This window comes from Bos indicus, chromosome 7 (genome assembly GCF_029378745.1).
Source record: "Bos indicus isolate NIAB-ARS_2022 breed Sahiwal x Tharparkar chromosome 7, NIAB-ARS_B.indTharparkar_mat_pri_1.0, whole genome shotgun sequence".
Taxonomy (NCBI): domain Eukaryota; kingdom Metazoa; phylum Chordata; class Mammalia; order Artiodactyla; family Bovidae; genus Bos; species Bos indicus.
The window spans coordinates 38,767,427-38,789,076 of NC_091766.1; the positions used below are offsets into that span (position 1 = coordinate 38,767,427).

General features: G+C 54.1%; 2 protein-coding genes across 5 annotated transcripts; both read right to left on the reverse strand.

Moving 5' to 3' along the window:
• Positions 1-817: 817 nt before the first annotated feature.
• DOK3 (docking protein 3) lies at positions 818-15,612 on the reverse strand. Of its 4 annotated transcripts, XR_011567620.1 has the most exons (8): positions 14,522-15,107; positions 13,736-13,847; positions 12,110-12,415; positions 9,846-9,945; positions 9,558-9,730; positions 8,675-9,473; positions 2,717-2,842; positions 818-1,739 (listed from the first exon to the last, which is right to left on the reverse strand). XR_011567620.1 is itself a non-coding variant. In XM_070793346.1 (6 exons), exons 2-6 carry the CDS (start codon positions 13,799-13,801, stop codon positions 8,793-8,795), a joined length of 1,326 nt encoding a protein of 441 aa, XP_070649447.1. In that variant the 5' UTR covers positions 13,802-13,847; positions 15,594-15,612; the 3' UTR covers positions 8,589-8,792. The 4 variants fall into 4 exon arrangements, 3 of the variants coding, with proteins under 3 accessions (XP_070649447.1, XP_070649446.1, XP_019820286.2); XM_070793346.1 differs by lacking the exons at positions 818-1,739; positions 2,717-2,842; positions 14,522-15,107 and adding an exon at positions 15,594-15,612 and having other exon boundaries at positions 8,589-9,473; XM_070793345.1 differs by lacking the exons at positions 818-1,739; positions 2,717-2,842 and having other exon boundaries at positions 8,589-9,473.
• A 152-nt stretch (positions 15,613-15,764) lies between these two features.
• Positions 15,765-21,407, reverse strand: DDX41 (DEAD-box helicase 41). The gene is made up of 17 exons (XM_019964728.2): positions 21,280-21,407; positions 21,087-21,197; positions 20,654-20,813; positions 20,499-20,573; positions 20,310-20,370; positions 20,050-20,186; positions 19,232-19,304; positions 18,976-19,129; positions 18,757-18,893; positions 17,779-17,941; positions 17,504-17,635; positions 17,180-17,251; positions 16,977-17,073; positions 16,689-16,838; positions 16,533-16,604; positions 16,316-16,426; positions 15,765-16,140 (listed from the first exon to the last, which is right to left on the reverse strand). The coding sequence occupies exons 1-17, from the start codon at positions 21,319-21,321 to the stop codon at positions 16,004-16,006; spliced, it is 1,884 nt and encodes a 627-aa protein (XP_019820287.2). The 5' UTR covers positions 21,322-21,407; the 3' UTR covers positions 15,765-16,003.
• Positions 21,408-21,650: the final 243 nt, after the last annotated feature.

A 21,650-nucleotide genomic window follows, 5' to 3' on the forward strand; every position in this document is an offset into this window, starting at 1 on the left:
ATCATCAGGTCCCATCTAGCTTTGGGCTCTAAGACACAGCCCTCCTTGGTCCCGTCGGTGGGGCGGGGCCTGGACGGAGTCTGGGCGGGGTCTCGGCTGCTGGACACCTAGTCTGCGAGCCTAACACTCCGCTTTCCTGGCCCTTTGCGCCTCCAGCTGGCGGAGGGAAAAGAAGGTCTACTTGGGAACCAGACAGATCTGGATCTGAATCGTCTGTGAACCTTAGTTTCCAACTCGGAAAAATGGGATAATACTACTCGCTTCACAGGGCCGTCGTGAAGATAGGCACAGTTTGCCGTAAGGCACATCCATCGGCGGCTCCAGAATTTCTAAATCGGACGGATTTGGTGGAGAGTTGGTGGCGGGGGGTGGGGAACCTCGAGGTGGGCTTAGTTGAGGAGGACAAGGGGGAGCATGAAGTTAAGTTTGCAGAACATTCCACCGAAGGCAGAAAATGACAGCCGACACAGGTGTAGGGACCCTTGGCTCTGGCCCCAATCGTTACTCAATCCTGACCTATTCCTACCGCCGACCCCTCGCAGTCAGCGGCCAGCAGCCCAGCGTCCCCACCTAAGTGCCGACTATCCTGATGGGCTATGTCCTGCTACCCGCTCCAGAATCGGCAGCGCCTCCAATAAGGGTGTCAGAGTCCCCACTTTGACCCAGTGCTCAGCCCAGGCGGCTAGCTCAGGCAGCGGGGGAAATTGAGCAAGGACCCAGGTTTGCGAGTGAGTGAACAAATGTCCACGCCTCAGGGCATGGCCAATGCTATTCTCCCCTCTCCACTATTATCATATTTCATCCTCTTCTGCATCATTTCCTTCACTACATAAACTGATGTATGAGTTCTCATCTTTAAAGAAATTTTCTCTTGATCTCATATCACTTTTCAGCAATCTTTTATTCTTTTATTCTACTTTCCTTGAGGGTAAAATTCCTTGGAGTTATTTATTACCCTTCCTCCCCGTTTTTCCTCCCATTCTCTCCTGAACCCATTCAGTCAAGCTCTTGTCCCCACCAGTCCTCTGAATTAATTCCCTCTTCAAAAGGTCTCTAATTATTTCCAGGTTGTTCAATCAGTGGTGATTTCTCAGCTTTCCTCTTTCCCTACCTAGAAACAGCTCTGGTCAGGGTACACTCCCTCTTCCCCGTGGCTTCATCCTGTCCCACTGACTGCTTCTTCTGCACCATCCTGCCTCCTGCCCTACTGAATTCTCCTCCACCTCCTTTTGCAGCTCCTCATTTGCTTTCCAACATGGTCATCAGCTCTTTCCTCTCTACATTCACTCTCTGGGACCCCATTCTGTTCTGTGACTATCAATAACACCTATATGCCAAGGACTCCCAACTTATATGTCCGGATCTGGCCTTCCCCAACAAATCCAGACTCCAGTATCCAACAGTCCGTCAAACCTAGGATGTCTATTTCAAATCATCATTGTTGTCGTTCAGTTGCTCAATCGTGTCCAACTCTTTGTGACCCTATGGACTACAGCACACCAGGCTTCTCTGTCCTTCACCATCTCCCAAAGTTTGCTCAAACTCATGTCCATTGAGTCGGTGATGCCATCCAGCCATCTCATCCTCTGTCGTCCCCTTCTCCTCCTGCCTTCAATCTTTCCCAGTATCAGGGTTTTTTGTAATGAGTCAGCTCTTCTCATCAGGTGGCCAAAGTATTGGAGCTTCAGCATCAGTCAATTTAAACTTGCAATTTCTCCACCTCCCTAACTCCTTCCTCACTTTGGTAAAGTAAAAAAAAAAAAAGAAAATTAAAAGAGCAGCATTATTCATCTGCCTGGTCCAGTAAAAATTATGACATTTTCCTTCCTTTATTTTCTGTCTCATACTTCAGATTCTGCAAATTCCACCTTCAGAATTTCTTCCACATTTGGCTTCCATGTATGTCCCTGCCACTTCTCTCATGTCTGGACATTTTAACAGTCTCCTAATAGAGCTCTCTGCTACTACTCTTACCCAGTCCAGAGTTCTTTCACTGCAGCAGCCAAAGTCCCTCTAAAGCAGCTGCTGCTGCTGCTCCTGCTAAGTCGTTACAGTTGTGTCTGACGCTGTGCGACCCCATAGACGGCAACCCACCAGGCTCCCCCATTTCTGGGATTCTCCAGGCAAGAACACTGGAGTGGGTTGCCATTTTCTTCTCCAATGCATGAAAGTGAAAAGTGAAAAGTGAAAGTGAAGCCGATCAGTCGTCCGACTCTTAGCAACCCCATGGACTGCAGCCTACCAAGCTCCTCCCATGGGATTTTCCAGGCAAGAGTACTGGAGTGGGTTGCCATTCCCTAAAGCAGAGATCACATCAAATCACCCTCAGCTTTTAGCATTCCAGTGGGCTGGTATCACACTGGAAAGTAAAGTGTTTCAGATGTACATGACACTAATAAACTGCATCCACCAAGACACAATAAACTGGGTCCCTCACCTCCTCATTCACTCCATCCACTCCAGTCACTTGGCCTCCTGAGTGTTCCTCCATCACAGCAAAGGTATTCCTGCCTCAGAGCCTTTGTGTTTGCGACTCCTTCTGCTGAAACACTTTCTCCCAGATATTAAAACAACAGGCTCTCTCACTGTGCTCAGGTCTCTGCTCAGATGTTGCCTCCTTTCTTGATCATCCTATCTAAAACAGCAGCCCCTGACACCTCACCTGCATGATGCACTAGTTCCTTATCCTGCCTTACTTTTTCCCTAAAGCACTTACCACCATTTGACATTACATTAAGTGTTTGTTTCTTCATTGCCCTTTGTCTGCATTAGAAAGTCAGTCCTCTGAGAACAGGGTCTTGTCTGTCTTGTTCACCGTCTCCCCAGTGACTGCACACAGCGGCTATGAATAAACAGATGAAGGAAGGATTGAGAAAGTGAAACAGTAAATGAAGAAAGGAAGAAGTGGCAGCCTGGGGCTCCAGGCAGCCCTCCAACAGGGAGAGCCAGGGATGCCATTCCTTGGGCTCCTGCAGGGCTCAGACCTAGATGGAGCCACCAGAGCTCCCTGCACAGGCAGCCGCTGGGTAGGGGGGAACTGGCCGTGGGCTAGGCCACAGTGCCCCCTGGTGGTCAGGATACCTGTAGCTCCAGGGCCAGGTCCCTAGGCGTTTCCAAAGACTTTCTCTTCTACTTTCTGATTGGAACCTCATAAAAATTGCCATTGAAACAAAAAGGTTTAGATTTGTAATAAAAAAAAGCATGCCAAAACAACAAGAACATACTGTATAACACAGAAATTTATATTCAATATCTTGTAATAACCCATAATGGAAAAGAATTTGAAAAAGAACATATATATGTATGCATACATATATATACATACATGTATATATATATTGGAGAAGGCAATGGCACCCCACTCCAGTACTCTTGCCTGGAAAATCCCATGGACGGAGAAGCCTGGTGGGCTGCAGGCCATGGGGTCGCTAAGAGTCGGGCACGAAGTAGCGACTTCACTTTCACTTTTTACTTTCATGCATTGGAGAAGGAAATGGCAACCTACTCCAGTGTTCTTGCATGGAGAGTCCCAGGGACAGAGGAGCCTAATGGACTGCCATCTGCGGGGTCGCACAGAGTCGGACACGACTGAAGCGACTTAGCATATATATATATAACTGAATCACTTTGCTGTATATTTGAAACATTATAAATCAAATCAACTACTCAATTTAAAAATGAATATACACTGAAAATAAATTTAAAAAGAACATTCAATTGCTTAAAATAGAAAGAAAAACCATTCTATAAATTGTGTTGGAACAATTGGTTATTGTCTAAAAAAAACAAGGGTCCACCTCATGCCATATATAAAAATATATCACATATAGATTAAAATCTACTTTTACGGGACTTCACTAGTGGTCCAGTAGCTAAAACTCCTCGCTCCCAATGCAGGGGGCCTGGTTTGATCCCTGGTCAGGGAACTAGATCCCACATGCTACAACTAAAAACCAGTGCCATCAAATAAAGAAGTAAAAATAAAGATTTGGAAAAATCAAGTAAAATCTACTTTTACAAGTAAAATTATAAAAGTATTAGAAGACAGTTTTTATTTTTTTATTTTTATTTTTTTGACAGTTTTTAAAAGAAGCATGCCAGACCAAGGACCCAGCGTCCTGGATCCCAGTTCTGGCCAAGATCTTGACTCTCTGGGTAACCTCAAGTGTGTCCTGGCATTCTGTGAGGTGGCAGGAGCTGACCTGCCACTGTGGGGCCAAGAGGTCATTGCTGAAGGTACCCTGACTCCTCCTAGCCTCAGCTTGCTCTGTTGCAAGCAGCCTGATCAATTATGGGAAGCTTTTGCCTGTCAGGAGGATCATCTGTAAGTAGGGCTGAAATGTGCCTCTCGGTGTTTCCAACATTTTTCTGGGTTTTGTCCTGTGTGGCCACAAACACCATGGGATAACACAGAATGCACCTCCCCACAGCCTCCCTTCACACACTACATTTGGAGATGGCTTTAGACACCTAGAACTCTCATGTGCAGTTGGAATCTTAAATCTGGATCTCAGGGGCAAGATTTACAGGTCATCAATATTTAGATGGCCTGTGAGATCTGGAGACCACCTTGACTCACATAGGACTGTGGTTCTCAGCCTTGGGTGCATACTACAATTATCTGGGGAGCTGAAAAAGTGGTGCCCAAGGCCTGCCTTGACAGATGAAATTTGAAACCATGGGTGTGGGCCTAGGCATCGGCATTTTAAAAAGGCTCTATTCCAAGCTTCAACAGTAATTGAACCGAGAACTTCCAGATGTACAAGCTGGATTTAGAAAAGGCAGAGGAGTCAGAGATCAAATCGCCAACATCTGTTGGATCATAGAAAAAGCTAGAGAATTCCAGAAAAAGATCTACTTCTGTTTCATTGACTATGCTAAACCCTTTGACTGTGTAGATCACAACAAACTGTGGAAAATTCCTAAAGAGATGGGAATACCAGACCACCTTACCTGCCTCCTGAGAAACCTGTATGCAGGTCAAGAAGCAACAGTAGAACCAGACATGGAACAATGGACTAGTTCCAAATTAGGAAAGGAGTACCTCAATGCTGTATATTGTCACCCTGCTTATTCAACTTATATGCAGAGTACATCATGCAAAATGCCAGGCTGGATGAAACACAAGCTGGAATCAAGATTGCTGGGAGAAAACTGACAAATAACCTCAGATGTGAAGATGACATCACCCCTATGGCAGAAAGCAGGAACTAAAGAGCCTCTTGATGAAAGTGAAAGAGAGTGAAAAAGTTGGCTTAAAACTCAACGTTCAAAAAGTGAAGATCATGGCATCCGGTCCCATCACTTCATGGCAAATAGATGGGGAAACAATGGAAACAGTGATAGAGTTTATTTTCTTGGGCTCCAAAATCACTGCAGATGGTGACTGCAGTCATGAAATTAAAAGACGCTTGTTCCTTGGAAGAAAAGCTATGACCAACCTAAACAGCATAATTAAAAGCAGAGACATGACTTTGCCAACAGAGATCTGTATAGTCAAAGCTATGGTTTTCCCAGTAGTTATGTACAGGTGTGGAAGCTGGACCATACAGAAGGCTGAGCGCCAAAGAATTGATGCCTTTAAACCGTGGTGTTGTAGAAGACTCTTGAGAGTCCTTTGGACAGTAAGGAGATCAAACAAGTCAATCCTAAAGGAAATCAACCCTGAATTTGCACTGAAAGGGCTGATGCTGATGCTGAAATTCCAATCCTTTGGCCACCTGACGTGAAGAGCCAACTTGACTGCAGGAGACCCTGATGCTGGGAAAGATTGAGGGCAGGAGAAGGGGTCGATAGAGGATGAGATGGCTGGATGGCATCACCGACTCAATGGACATGAGTTTGAGCAAACTTTGGGAGGCGGTGAAAGACAGGGAAGCCTGGTGTGCTGCAGTCCATGGGGTCGCAAAAAATCAGACATGACTGAGCAACTGAACAACAACAGGTGATTACGTATGCAGCTAGGGTTGAATACACTGTGTCTGATGCCAAAGTCCCGCACAGAACTCGGGCAGGGAAGGTGACAGAAGAGTCTGGGAAGAAGAGACTTGTGAGGAGGAGGAAAACCAAGTGAAGACCACATTCCAAGAAGGGGTGTGGAGTGCTGCTGAGAAGTAAGGAGAGTCTAGATCACAAAGAGAGTCCAGGTTGCTTTTGTTTGGGGGAAAAAGGAGGTTGGTGACCCTAATAAGAGTGATGGAATGGAGTTGTGGAGACCACCAGGAGATTGGATTTGGTTGAAAGGAGAATGGGAGGTGAGAAAGTGGAAATGAGAGTAATCAACAACTCTTTTGAGGAATTTCTCTGTGAAGAGGAAGAGAGAAATGGGGGAGTGGCTGAAGGAGAACGAGAGGTCGAGGGGAGGTTTGTTTTAAAGAAACTATAGAGCATATTTATGTGTGGCTGGAAATGATGATGATGATGATGGAATTAACAGGTCAAGGAGAGAGGGTAGAGCTCTGTTTGCCAAGCCATGGGGAAATGAGAGGAGACGGGAGCAGACACTCTTCTGTTGTAGGGCAGGAGGGAGACTGGTGCAGATATAGCTGCTCTTGTAGATGAAGCAGTGGGAGGTCAAGGATGCTTACTTCTGTTGGCTACCATTTCCCAAGTAGAAATGTGAGAATGGTCAGGGATGGAGAGAAGAAGCTATGAGAGCCTTGGGGAGGAGAAAAGCAGCCACTGTGGCATGCAGGATCTCTGGGCAGCATGGACAGCCTATCTATTTGAGGTTTGAGATCACATCGTTAAAGAGAACGCAGTCAGCCTGGTTATGGTAATTTCTCATATGGTGGCACAGAGAATTGGGTTCACCTGAGGCTGGGGACTTTGCCCCAAAAATAGGATGGAAGGAGAGGGGAGCAGAAGGCAGAATCCAAGTAGGGCAAGGATGGGATTATGGACTGGAGTAGTGCAGATAATGGGAGAAAGCAATGGCACCCCACTCCAGTACTCTTGCCTGGAAAATCCTATGGATGGAGGAGCCTGGTAGGCTGCAGTCCATGGGGTCTCTAAGAGTCGGATACGACTGAGCGACTTCTCTTTCACTTTTCACTTTCATGCATTGGAGAAGGAAATGGCAACCCACTCCAGTGTTCTCGCCTGGAGAGTCCCAGGGACGGGGTAGCCTGGTGGGCTGCCGTCTATGGGGTCATGCAGAGTCGGACACGACTGAAGCGACTTAGCAGTAGCAGCAGCAGTGCAGATAATGAGAAAAGGGTCAGTGCAGGTCAGTGAGAATGGAGAGCAGCCACATAGGCAACACTAGAGGAAGTGGGCTGGAAGGAGAGGAGGTAGCCAGTGGCAGACACTTGAAATAAGACAGTGTCACTGTGAAGTGACAATGGAGTGTCACCATCATAAAGATGAAGTTTGGGATGTGTCAAAGGTGTGAGCAGCTGAGGTGGTGCTGAGGTCAAGGGACCAGGAGGCTGGATCTTTGGGGGCATTGATGCTTGTATGCATGGAGACCCAGGGATGGTGACAGGAGCAGCAGTAAGGAGAGGACAGTAAGGCAGCCAATGAAGTCTTCGAGAGACTCCTTATCTCCTTCTGGAATGTGGACTCCTTGAAAACAGGACTGTGGCTGTCATGAACACGGCCATGGGTCCTCAGAGCCTGGCACAAGGTAGGCATTGGTAAGACTCGAATGAATGCATGTCTGGTGTATAATTTGATCTTTATGCTTCACGGCTAAGGAAGAGACTGAGGCCAGGGACTCCCCAGGAGTGTCTGTGCATTTTTGAGTTTCAGCGGAGACTGTTTTGGGTGTGCACATCTTTGAAGTCCCTGCCCCCTGCCCCTCCCCCACTCCTCCCCAGCTCAGGCTTTCTGGTCCCTCAAAATCAGCCTCCACACAGCTTTCCCTGGTCTGACTGTGTTCCTCCACTGAGGATGAGACCCAGCTCCTTGTAGGATGATCAGACCTCTCATGCGTGGCCAACTCAACCTCAAACCCCTAGGAACCCTCTGGTTCATGCTCTTCCCTTGCTCTCTGCAACCACCATGCCTACCTTCAGCCTGGAAAGCTCCAGGGCTCACTGCCAGTCTGGTGAAGCCCTGCCTCCCCTTTACGCTCAATTCAGAGGGTACATCACCCATCAGCAAGCCTTATTTCTCCCTCTGCCCTACTACTGTCTGAGTCACTTCCACCGCACAGGACCACATGGAGCCATAATTATCTGCATTCCACTTGCCTGCTCCAGTGGACTTGAACCTAAGGGTGGCAGAGGTCGGCGCTGGGTCACATATGTCCCTGGAACCCAGCACAGGGCACTGGTGTTTGCTGCAACCCGTGTTTGAGGATCTGTGTGGACCTGGGCATACCACTGCCGGGACCCTTGCTGTCCTTAGTCGCTCAGTCATGTATGACTCTTTTCGACCCCATGAACTGTAGCCGCCAGGCTCCTCTGTCCATGGGATTCTCCACGCAAGGATACTGGAGTGGGTAGCCATGCCCTCCTCCAGGGGATCTTCCCGACCCAGGGATGGAACCCAGGAATCCGGCATTGCAGGTGGATTCTTTACCATCTGAGCCACCAGGGAAGCCCTTAGGGAGGAGATAGCACTGTGGGCCAGGAGGCTGGACAGAGAGGAGAACTAAAAAGGCTTTATTGCCAGCAAATCTGTACACTATACACGGGGGTCGGGTGGGGGGCCTCCCCAGGCCTCCTACCTTGTCACTCCAGGCTAGAGTGAGTGTGAGGATTGCGTCCCCAGATGTCGGTTGTCCCCCCTGCCCTCTTGTCCCAGGGAGAGTGCCCTCCTCTCCTCGGGCGGCCACGCCAAGTGGTTCAGGGCCGGTCGCAGGGGGCCGGGCCCTTCTTCCGCTCTCGGCTCAGAAATGTCACCAGCTTGGCCTTGAAGCCTGAGTGCGCACCCGGGCGGCCAGACCCCGAGGCCTCGTCGCCGTTATCCGCCAGCTCCAGCTCCAGCAACCGCCGGTACTGGGCCTCCAGGCTGCTGTCGTGGGCCGCGCCGGGCCAGCCCAGGTCCTGGCTGTTGTGGTAGATGGGGCTGTCCGGGGGGTTGCCGCCGCCCGGGCCCTCTTCCACCAGCTTCCGGCAGCCGGCGTCGGGCGCGCACAAGTTCTCGTACAGGTGTTCGGCGGCGGCGCTCGGGGGCACGCTGGCCCGCTTGCACACGGACGCGTAGAGCACTGCCGGCGGCTCCTCGGAGACCGCGGGGCCCAGCAGCGGCGGCAGACTCTGTGGCCCGGGCTCGGCCGCGCGCATCTTCCGCGAGCCGGGCGCCTCGGGCCGCGGGGGCCCCTCCCGCAGCTCGCCTGGAGGCTCCAGCGAGGGCAGCGAGGTGGCCCGCGGCAGAGGGCAGGGCCGGGGCCCCGGGAGCCGCTCCCGCTGGCGGGCGATGGCGGCGGCCAAGGCCCCGCACAGGTCGCGGGCGCGGGCGCTGCTGAAGGCGAAGAGGCCCTCGCCCGAGTCGCAGCGGCGGCCGGCTTCAAAGGAGAACACGCCCTGGGCAGGGGGCGGTACGAGGAGTCAGCGGTTTCAGGAATCGCGCGCCACCCGCCACCCTTCCCTGCGGGACCAGCACCTCACCTTGTCGGAGCCGAACTTTCGCAGGAAGCAGTAGGGCCAGGTGTAGAGCGCCTGCGGGTTGGCCGGTTCGCTCAGCTGGATAGCGTCCTGGCCCAGCCGCAGGAGGTAGGGCCCCTTCAGCTGGCAGCGGGTGGCTGCCTCCGTCCTCTGCACCACCACCGGGAACTCGCCCACTGCAAGCACCGGCCGTGAGGGCCACAAGCACAGACTCCCTGGGTGGGGTCCCAGAAGGCTTCCCGCCCCGGGTGTGCTGGGGCTAAGGCTGCCTCTGTAATCTCTGCAACTTACCTTCCTGCCAGGAAGAGTAGATGGAGTTCTCCTCCATGGGGACCAGGCTCCTCTGCCGAGCCTCTGCCTCCCCAGATCCTGAGGAACTCTCCCCTGTGCCCTAGGGAATGGGATAAGGCCAGAGGTTAGTGTCTCTCCTCCCCATTCCCATATCCTTTCCCTGGGGTCTGTGACAAGCAAGGGCACCCAGCGACCTGAGTGCCAGTCCCAGTTCCACCCGTGACACAGTGCAAGGCCCTGGGCACCACTCTGAGCCTATTTCCCCACCGGCTGCCCCTTTTAGGGTGCTGAGAGCTGTAAAGCAAGGGCACACGTGAAGATGTCCTCCATCGCCCCTGAGGTTGGCCAGAGCCTGGGCCAGTCTGTCTGTGTCCCTGTGATACCTTGGAGCAGTAAAGGGGTGGGAGCTTCAAGGGTGGGATCCACGAGTGAATGGCCACTCTTCCTCCCATCTTTGACCTCTTTCTCCATCTTCCCCAACATTCTTCAGGCTCTGACCCTGAGCATCTCCATCATGACCACCTTGGCCCATGAAACCACGTGCCATGCCATGCTAAGTCACTTCAGTGTCTGGCTCTTTGTGACTCTATGGACCATAGCCCGCCAGGCTCCTCTGTTCATGGGATTCTCCAGGCAAGAATACTAGAGCAGGGTTTCTGTGCCCTCCTTTGTGGATATTCCCAACCCAGGGATTGAACCCAGGTCTTCTGCATTGCAGGTGGATTCTCTACCATCGGAGCCACCAGGGAAGCCCCAGGATACCATGTTGCTAAGTCACCTCAGTCGTGTCAGACTCTGTGCAACCCCATAGACAGCAGCCCACCAGGCTCCCCGATCCCTGGGATTCTCCAGGTAAGAACACTGGAGTGGGTTGCCATTTCCTTCTCCAATGCAGGAAAGTGAAAAGTGAAAGTGAAGTCGCTCCGTCGTGTCCAACTCTTCACGACCCCATGGACTGCAGCCCACCAGGCTCCTCTGCCCATGGGATTTTCCAGGCAAGAGTACTGGAGTGGGTTGCCATTGCCTTCTCCATAGCCAGGGTCAAATGCAATGGCTTCCCACTGGTCTCTTGCTCCTGTTTATTTACCTGTTTTTTTTTTTTTTAATCAAAAGAATTGTAAAATACACAACATAAAACTGACCATTTTAACCATTTTAAAGTGGATGGGAAAAAAAAAATAAAGTGGATGGAGATGTAATTCAGAACTTTTTCATCACTCCAAATGGAAATCCTGTACCCATTAAGTCTTTACTTTCTATTCCCTCCTCTCCTCAGCCCTGGCAACCAGTAAGCTGCTTTCTGTAACTATGGATTTGTCTATTCTGGGTACTTCATGTAAATGGAATCACACAGTGTGTGGCCTTTAGTGTCTAGTTGTTCTGACTTCGCATGTTTCCAATGTCCACCCATGTTGTATCATATATCAGTGCTTCATTCTTTCTTAAGTAATGTTCTGTTGTATGGACAGACTACATTCAGTTTATCCATTCATCCGTTGATGGACATGTGGGTTGTTTGCATCTTTGGGCTACTGTGAACAACGCTGCACTAAAGATTCTCATGCAAGTTTTGTTTGAACACCTGTTTCAGTTCTCTTGGGTCTACGCCTAGGAGGAGAATTGCTAGGTCATATGTTAACTTTGTTTAATTTTTGAGGAACTGCCACTCATTTCCTTTTGGCCCATCAGAGACCCTGCAAAGCTTTAAAACACTCAGTTTCTGGGTCCAACTCCCCAGAGGCTTCTCCTCTTGAGCAGAATAAAAGCCCAGACTCCACAAGTGGCCCAAGGCAGGTTCAGGTGGCTCCCACCAAGTTCTCCACCGTCGCCTCCTCCTGGGTCCCCTCTCCCTCCTTACCCTGTGGCCACAATGGCCTTTCTGCTCCTTGAACATCAAGCTTTTCCCTGCCTCAGGGCCCTTGCCCATGCTGCTCCCTCTTTTCAGGAGCCTTCTCAGACTGGTATTGAGGACACTCTTTCCTCAGATCTTTGCCTGGTGGGTTATTTGTCCTCTCCTGAGAAGCCTTCCTGGACCCTCCTGTCTAACATCCCCCCACTCACTCATGGTCCCACTCAGCCTCTCATATTCTCCATAGCATTCATGGCTATCTGAGATTTGCTCTGCGGGCTTCTGGCCTGTATCCCAGGCTTCTAGGTGCTTGCTGAGTGATGGGATGTGAATGAGCATGGAGATGAACAAGGTGTGGGTGAAATGGTCTCCCCAGACCGCCCCTGGATGCCTTCCCCACCTGCCCTGTGCTCACCGGGAAGGCCAGCTGACAGATGGGGCCCATCCATGCCTGGCGGTGCTCTGCGGCCAGCAGGTGGCTTCGCTCCGTGGTGGTGAGCAGGAAGGCACCAGTGTCCCGGGGGCAGCTCTCACCATCAGCCGGTAGCACAGACACACAGTCAGCCAGGCGAATGATCCGCCGTTCTCCTCGCCGGCCAGGCCCCGCAGACCTGTCACCTGCTGGCCCCAGGCCACCATCCCGGACCTCCCAGCTCTCTAGTCGGGCCACGCCCGAGGGGCCTCCTGCATAGAGTAGACCCCATACCTTCCGCCAGCATTTCTGCAGGAGATAAAAATGGGGGAGATGACCCTCAAGTGGCAGTTCCCAACCTGCATCTCAACCCCACACAAGCCATTCAGCCAGTGCTCCTGGCCACCCAGGGTGGCCTCCGCCTCCCCGCTCTTCAGGCCATGTGAAAGTGAAGTGTTGTCCAGTCGTGTCCGACTCTTTGTGACCCCATGGACTGTAGCCAGACAGGCTCTTCTGGCCATGGGATTTTCCAGGCAAGAATACTGGAGTGGGTTACCATTTCCTTCTCCAGGGGATCTTCCTGGCCTAGGGATTGAACCCGGTCTCCTGCACTGTAGGCAGATTCCTTACTGTCTGAGCAGCTTTTTTACCGTCTGAGCCACCAGGGAAGCCCAGGATGCCTTGCCAGAGCTGGCCTGGCAAGGGGGACAGTCTGTACTTGGAGTCAGTCAGCCCTGGGTTCACATCTACCCCCACACTTTCCCAACTGTGATCCCCATAAGCACTAGTATCTTCGTCTCTCAAAGGTCATGAGGGGGGACTTCCCTGGTGGTCCAGTGGCTAGGACTCCATGCTCCCAATGCAGGGGCCTGGGTTTGATCCCTGGTCGGGGAACTGGATCCCACATGCGGCAAGTAAAACATCCTGCACGCCACCCCTGAGACCCAGCATGGCCAAGTAAATAATAAAAAAAAAAATACTTAAAAAACAAAAGGTTGTGAGAACGCACGAGGCTGGGGCTTCTACTGGGTGATATCTAGTGGCTACAGCAGACCACCTGCCAGCCCTGCTTTGTCGGTGCCCCCACCGCCTGCAAAGAAAAGGTCACTTAGGCCATGGGGCAAGGGGTTGGGTGGGAGGGAGGCCTGGGTCTCATGATGGCAAGGAAGGAAACATGCAAATAATTCCGAGCAAAGGAAACAGACGGTTTATCTGCCTGGGCAGCAGCTGCGGCTGAGCTATGAGTGTGCAGGGCCCGCAACCTCAGGACAGGGCTGGGAAGAGCCGAGCCCTCTTCAGCAGGATGGAGCTCCCCTTTTAGGGGCTCCTCCAGCTCAGCCTCCAGCCCTCTCAGGGGCCACAGTGCCACTAGTAGATGGGATGGAAGGCTGTTGGATTAGCCAGCCCCTCACCTCTGCTCTGCCTCAAGGGTGGCATTACCGGCTCCCCGCTCTTGGCTTCCCACCTGTAAATGAGGCAGGTCTCGCTGAGGCTGAACTTCTCCACACCCAGGTTGGATTCCCCACCCTGACGCCTACCCTCTTTTTCCCAATCCTAGCGGCCTGTCCGAGTCTGGGGCAGAGGCCCACCACCTGTCCTAGGCGGCCGCCGGGCAGCTAGGGTCCCCACCTTGCCAAACTTGACGTGCTGCTGGTAGAGGATGCCGTCCTTGACGGGGGTCTCCAGAGGCTCCATGGCCGCGGTCGGGCCCCAGGGCCGACACTCCGAGGACCTGCGGAGACTGATGACGGGCAGGAGGGGAACTCCTCACACTTCCCCTTCTGGCCACTTCCCCCTCCCTCTGTCCAGAGAGGCAGCTGCAGGCCTGGGGGAGGGGAGCCCTGCCTACCGTAAAGGAGCTAGAATGGGGTGGGGAGGGTTCCAGGTACCCCACTAGGGCCAGGCAGGGGCCTCAGACTACCTGAGGGCAGATGATCCCTGCCTGTCCCGGTCAGCTGGGTGTGAGCCTCTGACCGCAGACTGGCTCCTGAGTCATGCGCTCCGACCCCTCCCCCATCCTGGGGCAGTTGTGTACCTTGGGGCCTGGCATGCCCACAGCCTGGTCCCCACCCCAGGACCTTACTCTAGACAGATGGGCAAACTCCTTGCTTTCCCATTCAAGAGTCCTAGTTGGTCGGCCTGTCTTTATGCTGGAAAACAGTTCTAACAGTCACTTGGTCCTTTCCATTTCACAGCTCCTGTCTATTGCCAGCCTTGGCATCTTCCCACTGAACCATGGCCCTACCTGGGCCCATTCGGCCCTTTCTGCCATCCCCAAACAACCCATCCCTCCCCTTCCTAAATGCTGCCTGGCTCCCAGTGCCCTCAGGTCTAGCTTGGACTCCTGGGCCCAGCACTCGAGGAGTATTCTCTCCTCCACCTCCCCACGCCTGGTCCCTTCAGGGCGCCTCTCACCGTGCTCCTCAGGGCACTGGGCCTTCTCCCTCTGGCCTTCTTCCTCCAGGAGGCCTCCTTTGACCACCCCACGCTATCTTGAGAGCACAAAGGCCCCTGCCCTCATGGCATGGCCCCAGCCACGTGAGAGGGTGGCATGCCCCTGCCGAGTTCCCTGGAGATCTCACATGCTTTTTTTTTTTTAAGCTTTGCTTCTTGCTGGGGCACTTTCTAAGCCTTGCCTTGCTGGAGGCCAGGTATCTGAGCTCTGCATATGAATCTGAATTCTGGAGACAGCCTTGTGTCATTTATCCTGTGCCACTTCTAGGAAGGAATAGCCCAAATACTGTTTGGGGGTCACATGTGGGTTGTATAGCTTCTCAGGCAGGAAATCTAGGGCCTCATTCACCTGGCTTTGTGCCCATTATGGCCCAAGCAGCCCCAGACACCATGTCCTTTGCATTCTCATTGCCATTTCACCGATGAGGAAATCAAGACTCAGAAACATTAAGTAACTTGCCCAAGGCCACACACCAAGTGGCAAACAGGGCTCGAGCAACTGCTGTCCCCCTGGGATAAGCGCGTGGCCTGCGCATGGAGTGTCTGGCGCAGAGGAGCTGCCTGCCACCAGGGCTCTTTTTCTATCTACCCCTAGCAAGATGCTGAAATCCTGGCCCCTTTGCTAGCAGTCCCGTGACCGCAGCCTGCATTTATTCATGGCTGATCTGTCTGTCCCACTCACTTGTGAACTTCCCAGAGGGCATCTGTCTGGCTCACCTGGGTCCTGAGCCCAGCACATAGCTGGGTCAGTGGGTGCATGTGGCCTGGGTGGCAGTCCTACGGCATTTGCTGCCCACTTGGCAAACAGCAGAGGCCTCCCTACTGGGAGCCTGCGTGGGCAGGGGGCCTGAGACAGGACCTCTCCAAAGGGCCTTAGAAAGCCCGGGGAACTTTACACACTGACAGGAAGAGGGAGGCTGGGGCAGGGCTGGAGGTTATAACAGCCAACCAGAAAGACCAGAAACCCCAATCAACCATTTCCCTTTGGTCTATCAGGGTGGTCCTTTTCTGAGTCACAATAGAGGAAATTTACCCTAAGCCTCCACAGGAGGCCCCAGGCAATCAGCTCCTTCCACAGCTCAGTGCCAGCAGGTTTTGGCAGTGGTTGTGGGAGATACCAAGGTCCCACCTCAGAGGGGCGCTGGCGGTCAGAGGGTGAGGCCTGCCCAGGGAGCACGGGGCAGACAAGGTGAAACACAGAGGCTGAGACCAGAAAGGCTTGTGCTTTAATGGCAGCTAGGCTAAAGGGGAGCAAAAATAGTAATTCTGGGGGGCATGGGGAGCAGGCAGCCAGGTCCAGCCTGGCCCAACCCAGGCCAGCTGAGCCGAGCTTGCGGTCTTCTTGTCCATGGGGTGGGGGTGTGTGTGTGGTGGGGGGCGGTGGTAGTGGCTGGAGCTCCAGGGACAGAGGCCCCTCGTGGAGAAGGAGGGGTGGCAGCCAGCTCAGAAGTCCATGGAGCTGTGGGCCAGGTAGTCCTTGCGGCCGATGTTGCTAACCTGCTTTGTCTGCATGGCTTCGAGCTTGGGGCAGTCGGTGATCCGATGGCCCAAGCCCCCACAGAAGGCACAGCCACGCTCTCCTGTGGGAATTGGGTACCGGGGTAGGGAGGGTCAGCATGATTACGGGGCCAGCCTCCATACCCCAGACCTTGGGCACCCCCATCAGACCCCCAGTCCACCAAGGGGCAGCATGCACTTGTTCCGTGGTGTGCTCGACTGCCCCCACCAGACTAGGGTCCTTCCATCCCACATCACCTCCGATCTCCAGCATGGACTCGTCCCCACAGTGCAGGACTTGCAGGACCGGTGGAACCTTCTGCTTGGCCTCCAGCAGCAGGGCTTTGAGATCCATCAGCACTGACTCATCTGTGGGGATAGTGGGGAGACTTTAGGTCCAACCCTGGGCCCTGCAGCCAGAACCTGAGTGGTCACAGGTGGAGGGCCCAGGAGACGGCCTTGGTGGCAGACTCACCACAGGCCTTGTTGATGAAGGTAGTGGCGATGCCCGTGTTTCCTGAGCGCCCAGTTCGGCCAATACGGTGCACTGCAGAGACAGGAAATAGGGCATGTGGCCCCCTCTCCAGGGCCTGGGGCTGAGCCCTCAACCCCGGCCTCCTAAATACCCCACCGTAGTTCTCGATCTCCTCAGGCATGTCATAATTGATGACGTGCTGGATGGCAGGGAAGTCCAAGCCCTTGGAGGCTACATCCGTGGCCACAAGGACATCCTTCTTGCCCTCCCGGAATGCCTCGATAGCCTTGGTCCGTTCCTCCTGGTCTGGAAAGGGTCAGGCAGGAACTGTTAGAGTGACAGCAATGGTCTGGGGAGGAGTGGCAGGCTGTCCAGGTAAGGGAAGGGATAAGATGAGGGGCTGCTACGGGGATGGGGTCCGTGCCTAGGACATGCCACCCTGACCTTTGCCCCCATGGATGGCAACAGCCTCCACTCCCTTGAGCAGCAAGTACTCATGGATGGCGTCCACATCTGCTTTCTTCTCTGCAAAGATGAGCACCTGTCCAGAAAAAGCCAACTCTGGTCACAGGGACTGACTCCTGGGTGCCCCCTGTGATACTCCCCCTGCATGTTGCCCCCCGGCCAGCCTGGCTGGCAGCACTCACGGGCGGCGGTGTCTTCTGCAGGCACTCAAGCAAGTACACCATCTTAGCTTCCTCCTTCACGTATTCCACTTCCTGCCACCACCGGGATCAGGTCAGGTGGTCCTGAGAACAGGCTCACCAGCCCTGGCCCTGCCACAGAGAATGGGTCCCCAGGCCTGGCTGGGAGGTGACCAGAAGCCTCTTGCCAAGCGCGGGGCACTATAAGAAGGCTTCCTGCTAAGGGCCAAGGCTGTGAATGAAACCCCCGCTGCCCACCCTGCTCTGATCAGTTCCCGGGAGCCTTGGAAGACCCCAGCCTCCCAGGTGAGACTGCCTAGCAGGTACCTGGATGACATCGAGGCTGGCGGCCCCGGCACGCCCCACGTTGATCGTGACAGGCTTTACCAGGGCACTCTTGGCAAAGTTCTGAATCTTCTTAGGCATGGTGGCGCTGAAGAGGAGGGTCTGTCGCTGGCCCTGAGGAAGAAGCGGACATGCGGGGGCTGGGGAGGCTGAGTGGCTGGGACAGTGGGTGGGCTTCAGGGCCCTTCAGAGTTGAATGTGGTGTGTGTGGAGGGGGGGACGAGGCGGGAACGTCCCGGCCAGGTGGGGAAGGGCACCTTGAAGTAGGAAAAGATGGTGCGGATGTCGCCCTCGAAGCCCATGTCGATCATGCGGTCAGCCTCGTCCAGGGCCAGGTAACGACAGATGTCCAGGCTGACCATCTTCTTCTGCAGCAGATCCATGAGGCGCCCAGGGGTGGCCACCATCATATGCACACCACTGGGGACCAAGGGCAGACACTGAGGGCTGAGCCACCTGCTCGACCTTACCTAGGGGCCGGCAGCCCGCCCTGTTCTGCCTTCCAGTCTCCTTCCTGTTTCTCCTCGCCTGTCCCTCCTTGTCACTGCCACCACCTTGCTCTCCGAACAGAACAATGCTCTCCTGGCGAGCACTGTAGCCTTCTCTGCTAGACCCCAGCCATGTGGTCACCTCTGCCTCACACACCCGTCCCCTGATCACTCCTCTGCCCCTAAGAGGGCTGACCTGAATCTTCAGATAGTTTCAGCTTGTGCTTCCACAGGTCCCTTTGTAGGCCTCAATGGGATCAGCTTCCTGGTACACTGAACCCATCTTTTCCACGTTTGCATCCTCTCTAACTAGCAATGCCTATGAAACAGGGACTGGGTTTGGCCTGTCTGTAACCCTGGACATGTAGTGATGTGATGTCTGTCAGGAACTGCACTGTGTGGAAAGGGCACAGGCCCAGCCACATCCTAGAGCCTCAGCCTCCTTGATAGATCACACTGGACAACCCTGATCGTCCTGGACACCCCAGGCCCTCCACTTCTCTGCCTTCTGCCTGGAATGCCCTGACTCCTTGACCTCCCAGATGCCCCTGTTCTATCTGCTGTGGTCCCAGAGTACTTTAGCACCTTCCTCTGTCCCAACCCACCTCCCCATTAGACTGGGGGCTCCTTGAGGGCTGAGCCCATGAGCGGCCTCTGCAAGGCTCTGCTGAGTAGCTAAAGCAAAGGGTCTCTTGGCTTGTCAAGGGGTTCTGAGGAAGCCCATGGGGCAGGGTCACTTGGACTCACTGTCGGATGGTCTCCATCTGCTCTTTGACGGACATGCCCCCGATGCAGAGGGCGCAGCGCAGGAGTGGTGAGCTATCTTCCTGCAGCAGGCGGCAGTAGTACTCCAGGATGCCATGGGTCTGTCGGGCCAGCTCCCGCTGCAGGTACAGGGGCAGTGGCTGGCACCAGAAAGTGGCTCCCTCCCTCGTGTACCCTGCCCTCCAGGCCAGCCTCTCTTACCGAAGGGCAGATAATGAGTCCATAGGGCCCTTCACGCTTAGAGAAAGGTAACCTTTTCTCTTGTTCGAGGCAGAACATGATGACGGGCAAAGTGAACACCAGTGTCTTGCCTGAGCCAGTAAAGGCTATGCCTATCATGTCGCGGCCAGAGAGACTGGTGAGAGAAGAGAGGCTGGAGGGTCAGGCTCCATGAAAAACAAAGACTGCTTCTCATCCGGTGGCTGCTCCTCCCCAGGACTGTCAGCTTCACACTCACATGGTGGGGATTCCCTGGATCTGAATGGGTGTTGGGTGGTGGATGCCCTTCTTCTTCAGGCCTCTCAGGATGGCTACAGAAAACAGCCTGGCTTCATTTTTGTGTTTCACAGGATATGAGACACAGGCCCCTAACGCCTGTAAAACTCGCACTATGCCCCTCATGTTACAAACGACGATCTCAGACAGACAAAAAGACAGACACACAAACTTGTCCAAGGCTTCTAGGCTAAGTGGAGGCAGGATTCACACCCAGTTCTGTTTAAAGCCATCATTACTTGCCCTCCAAAGCTCCCTAATGGCAGAGGTTACAAAATATGAACAGCTCAGGGACTGAAAAAGAAGCATAAAGACAAATTCCTCCTTCTCCACTGATTAGACCTGATGCAGAAGCTTCTGGACTTCGGTGGGGGCCTAGGATGCAACCTCACAGACGTTTCACTATCAAAATGTGGTGCATGTTTCATGATCACAATGTGGTACTGCAGACTTCCCTGGGGGCACAGTGGATAAAAACCTGCCTGCCGATGCAGGGGACGCGGGTTCGACCCCTGGTGTGGGAAGATTTCCACATGCTGTGGAACAACTAAAACCTGTGTGCCACAACCAATGAAGCCCGCACGCCGCAACTTCTGAGCCCGTGTGCTGCAACTACTGAAGCCTGAGTGCCTAGAGCCTATGCTCCACAACAGAAGCCTGTGCACCGCAACAAAGTGTAGCCCCTGCTAGCTCCAACTAGAGAAAGCCCGTGCACAGGAACAAAAGACCCAGCACAGCCTGTACGCATATAATGTGCTGGTGCTTCCAGCTCCCAGGTACCTGCAGGAAATTTCATTTCCTTGAAGCTCTTAATGGGCGGTGGGATGCCATCGCCTTCCACCAAGATGTGGTACTTCTTCCGGACACGTTCATGCCGCTCTTCAGACATACTCAGGACGTAACGGGGTGGTGTCCAACTGTGGGTGGGTGACAAGGGTCAAGATAGCACCTGGGCACACCTGGCTTTGGGGTGTCCCTTCCAGTCTCAGCCACCTATCATCCCAAGTAAGAGGAACCAACTGCAGACAGGAAAGACGTACCTGGTTTTGATTGGATCATCGTATGTGATTCCCTTAGCCATCTCCTTCACTGACATCAAAGCTGAGAAAACAGATATGGCTCAAGGCTGGCTCCTGCTTCCCAGAGGCCAGGTCCCTTGAAATGGAACATGCCTAGGGTTGAGGGAGGAGGCTCAGTTCACCTCCTCTCTGCCCTGGCTACAGCCATACCTCGACCTTCGGCCACACTCTCCAGGATCTTCTCCTCTTCCTTCAGCTGCTTCTCTTTGGCAGACTCCTTGCGGGCTGACAAAAGAAGCAGAAGGTGTCAGAGAGACACCAAAGCAGTGCGCCACACTGAGCCTCCGGCCTGCTGCCCAGCCCACCTTCAGCCTTCTCTTTGAGATGCTGGTGCTGATCCAAGAGGCTGACGTTGGACTGAGGACCCAATGGGATGTCGTCCTCATCTCCTCGGGGCTCGCTGCCGCTGTCCTGCTGTTCCTCTTCCGCAGCTCCCTTGCGTCTTCGCTGCAGCAGCTTCTGGAGCTGAGGTTCCACCAGTGCCCCTCAGAGCCAAGCCCAACGCAAGTGGGCATCGGGCCCGGGGGCCTACGTCAGGATCCTGGCTTTTGGGAGAGGGTCCTGTGCTCGGAGGCGCAGAGCTGCCCCACTCCTCAGATGACATTGCCAGTTCCTCGTCTGCCTGGGGACCACGCTCCCGCGTACTGACACCTCACCCCGCGGACCCGGGGCCACCCCCATCGCATCGCTAAACCCCCATCTTCTGCCCTCATTCTTCTCGCGACCCACGGCCCTCACCAGCAGTTGCCGGCGCTGTCGCAACGGCACGTAAGGCACGTAGTCCTCGTCGTCCTCATCCTCTGCCTCAGAGCGGCTTCCTGTGGCAGTCGCCTCGTCGGTGCGAGCCCGCTGCAGACACACACGAGTCAGACCCGGACCCCCGGCCTTTACCTTCGCTCTCCACCCGCGCGGACCCCAACCTCTCTCCCACCTTCCGCTCAGGTTCCGATTCCGCCATCCTTGCTGCACGCATGCGCACCACAGTAAAACCCCGCCCCACCTATGATGAGACCCAATCAGATGTAAGGAAGCGGACGTCGGCACCTAGCAACGACCTCTGAGGGCCGGATCGCGCAGAAGGACAAATTTTCTCCTGAGCGTCTGTCTTGCGGTGCGGTGTCTCCGCCCACTGTAGGTGGCTACGCAACTGTTGCCGGGGCTGAGGGCGAAAGCGTCCGGCAAAGCATTGTGTGACTCTGCAGGATTTCGAGCACGCGCTAAAAGCTCAAACCGAGCCGGGTAAAAGCTTGGAAACCGCCGTTCCCGAAGAGGGCGGGCTGCCGGCTGCCCAGCCTCGCCCAA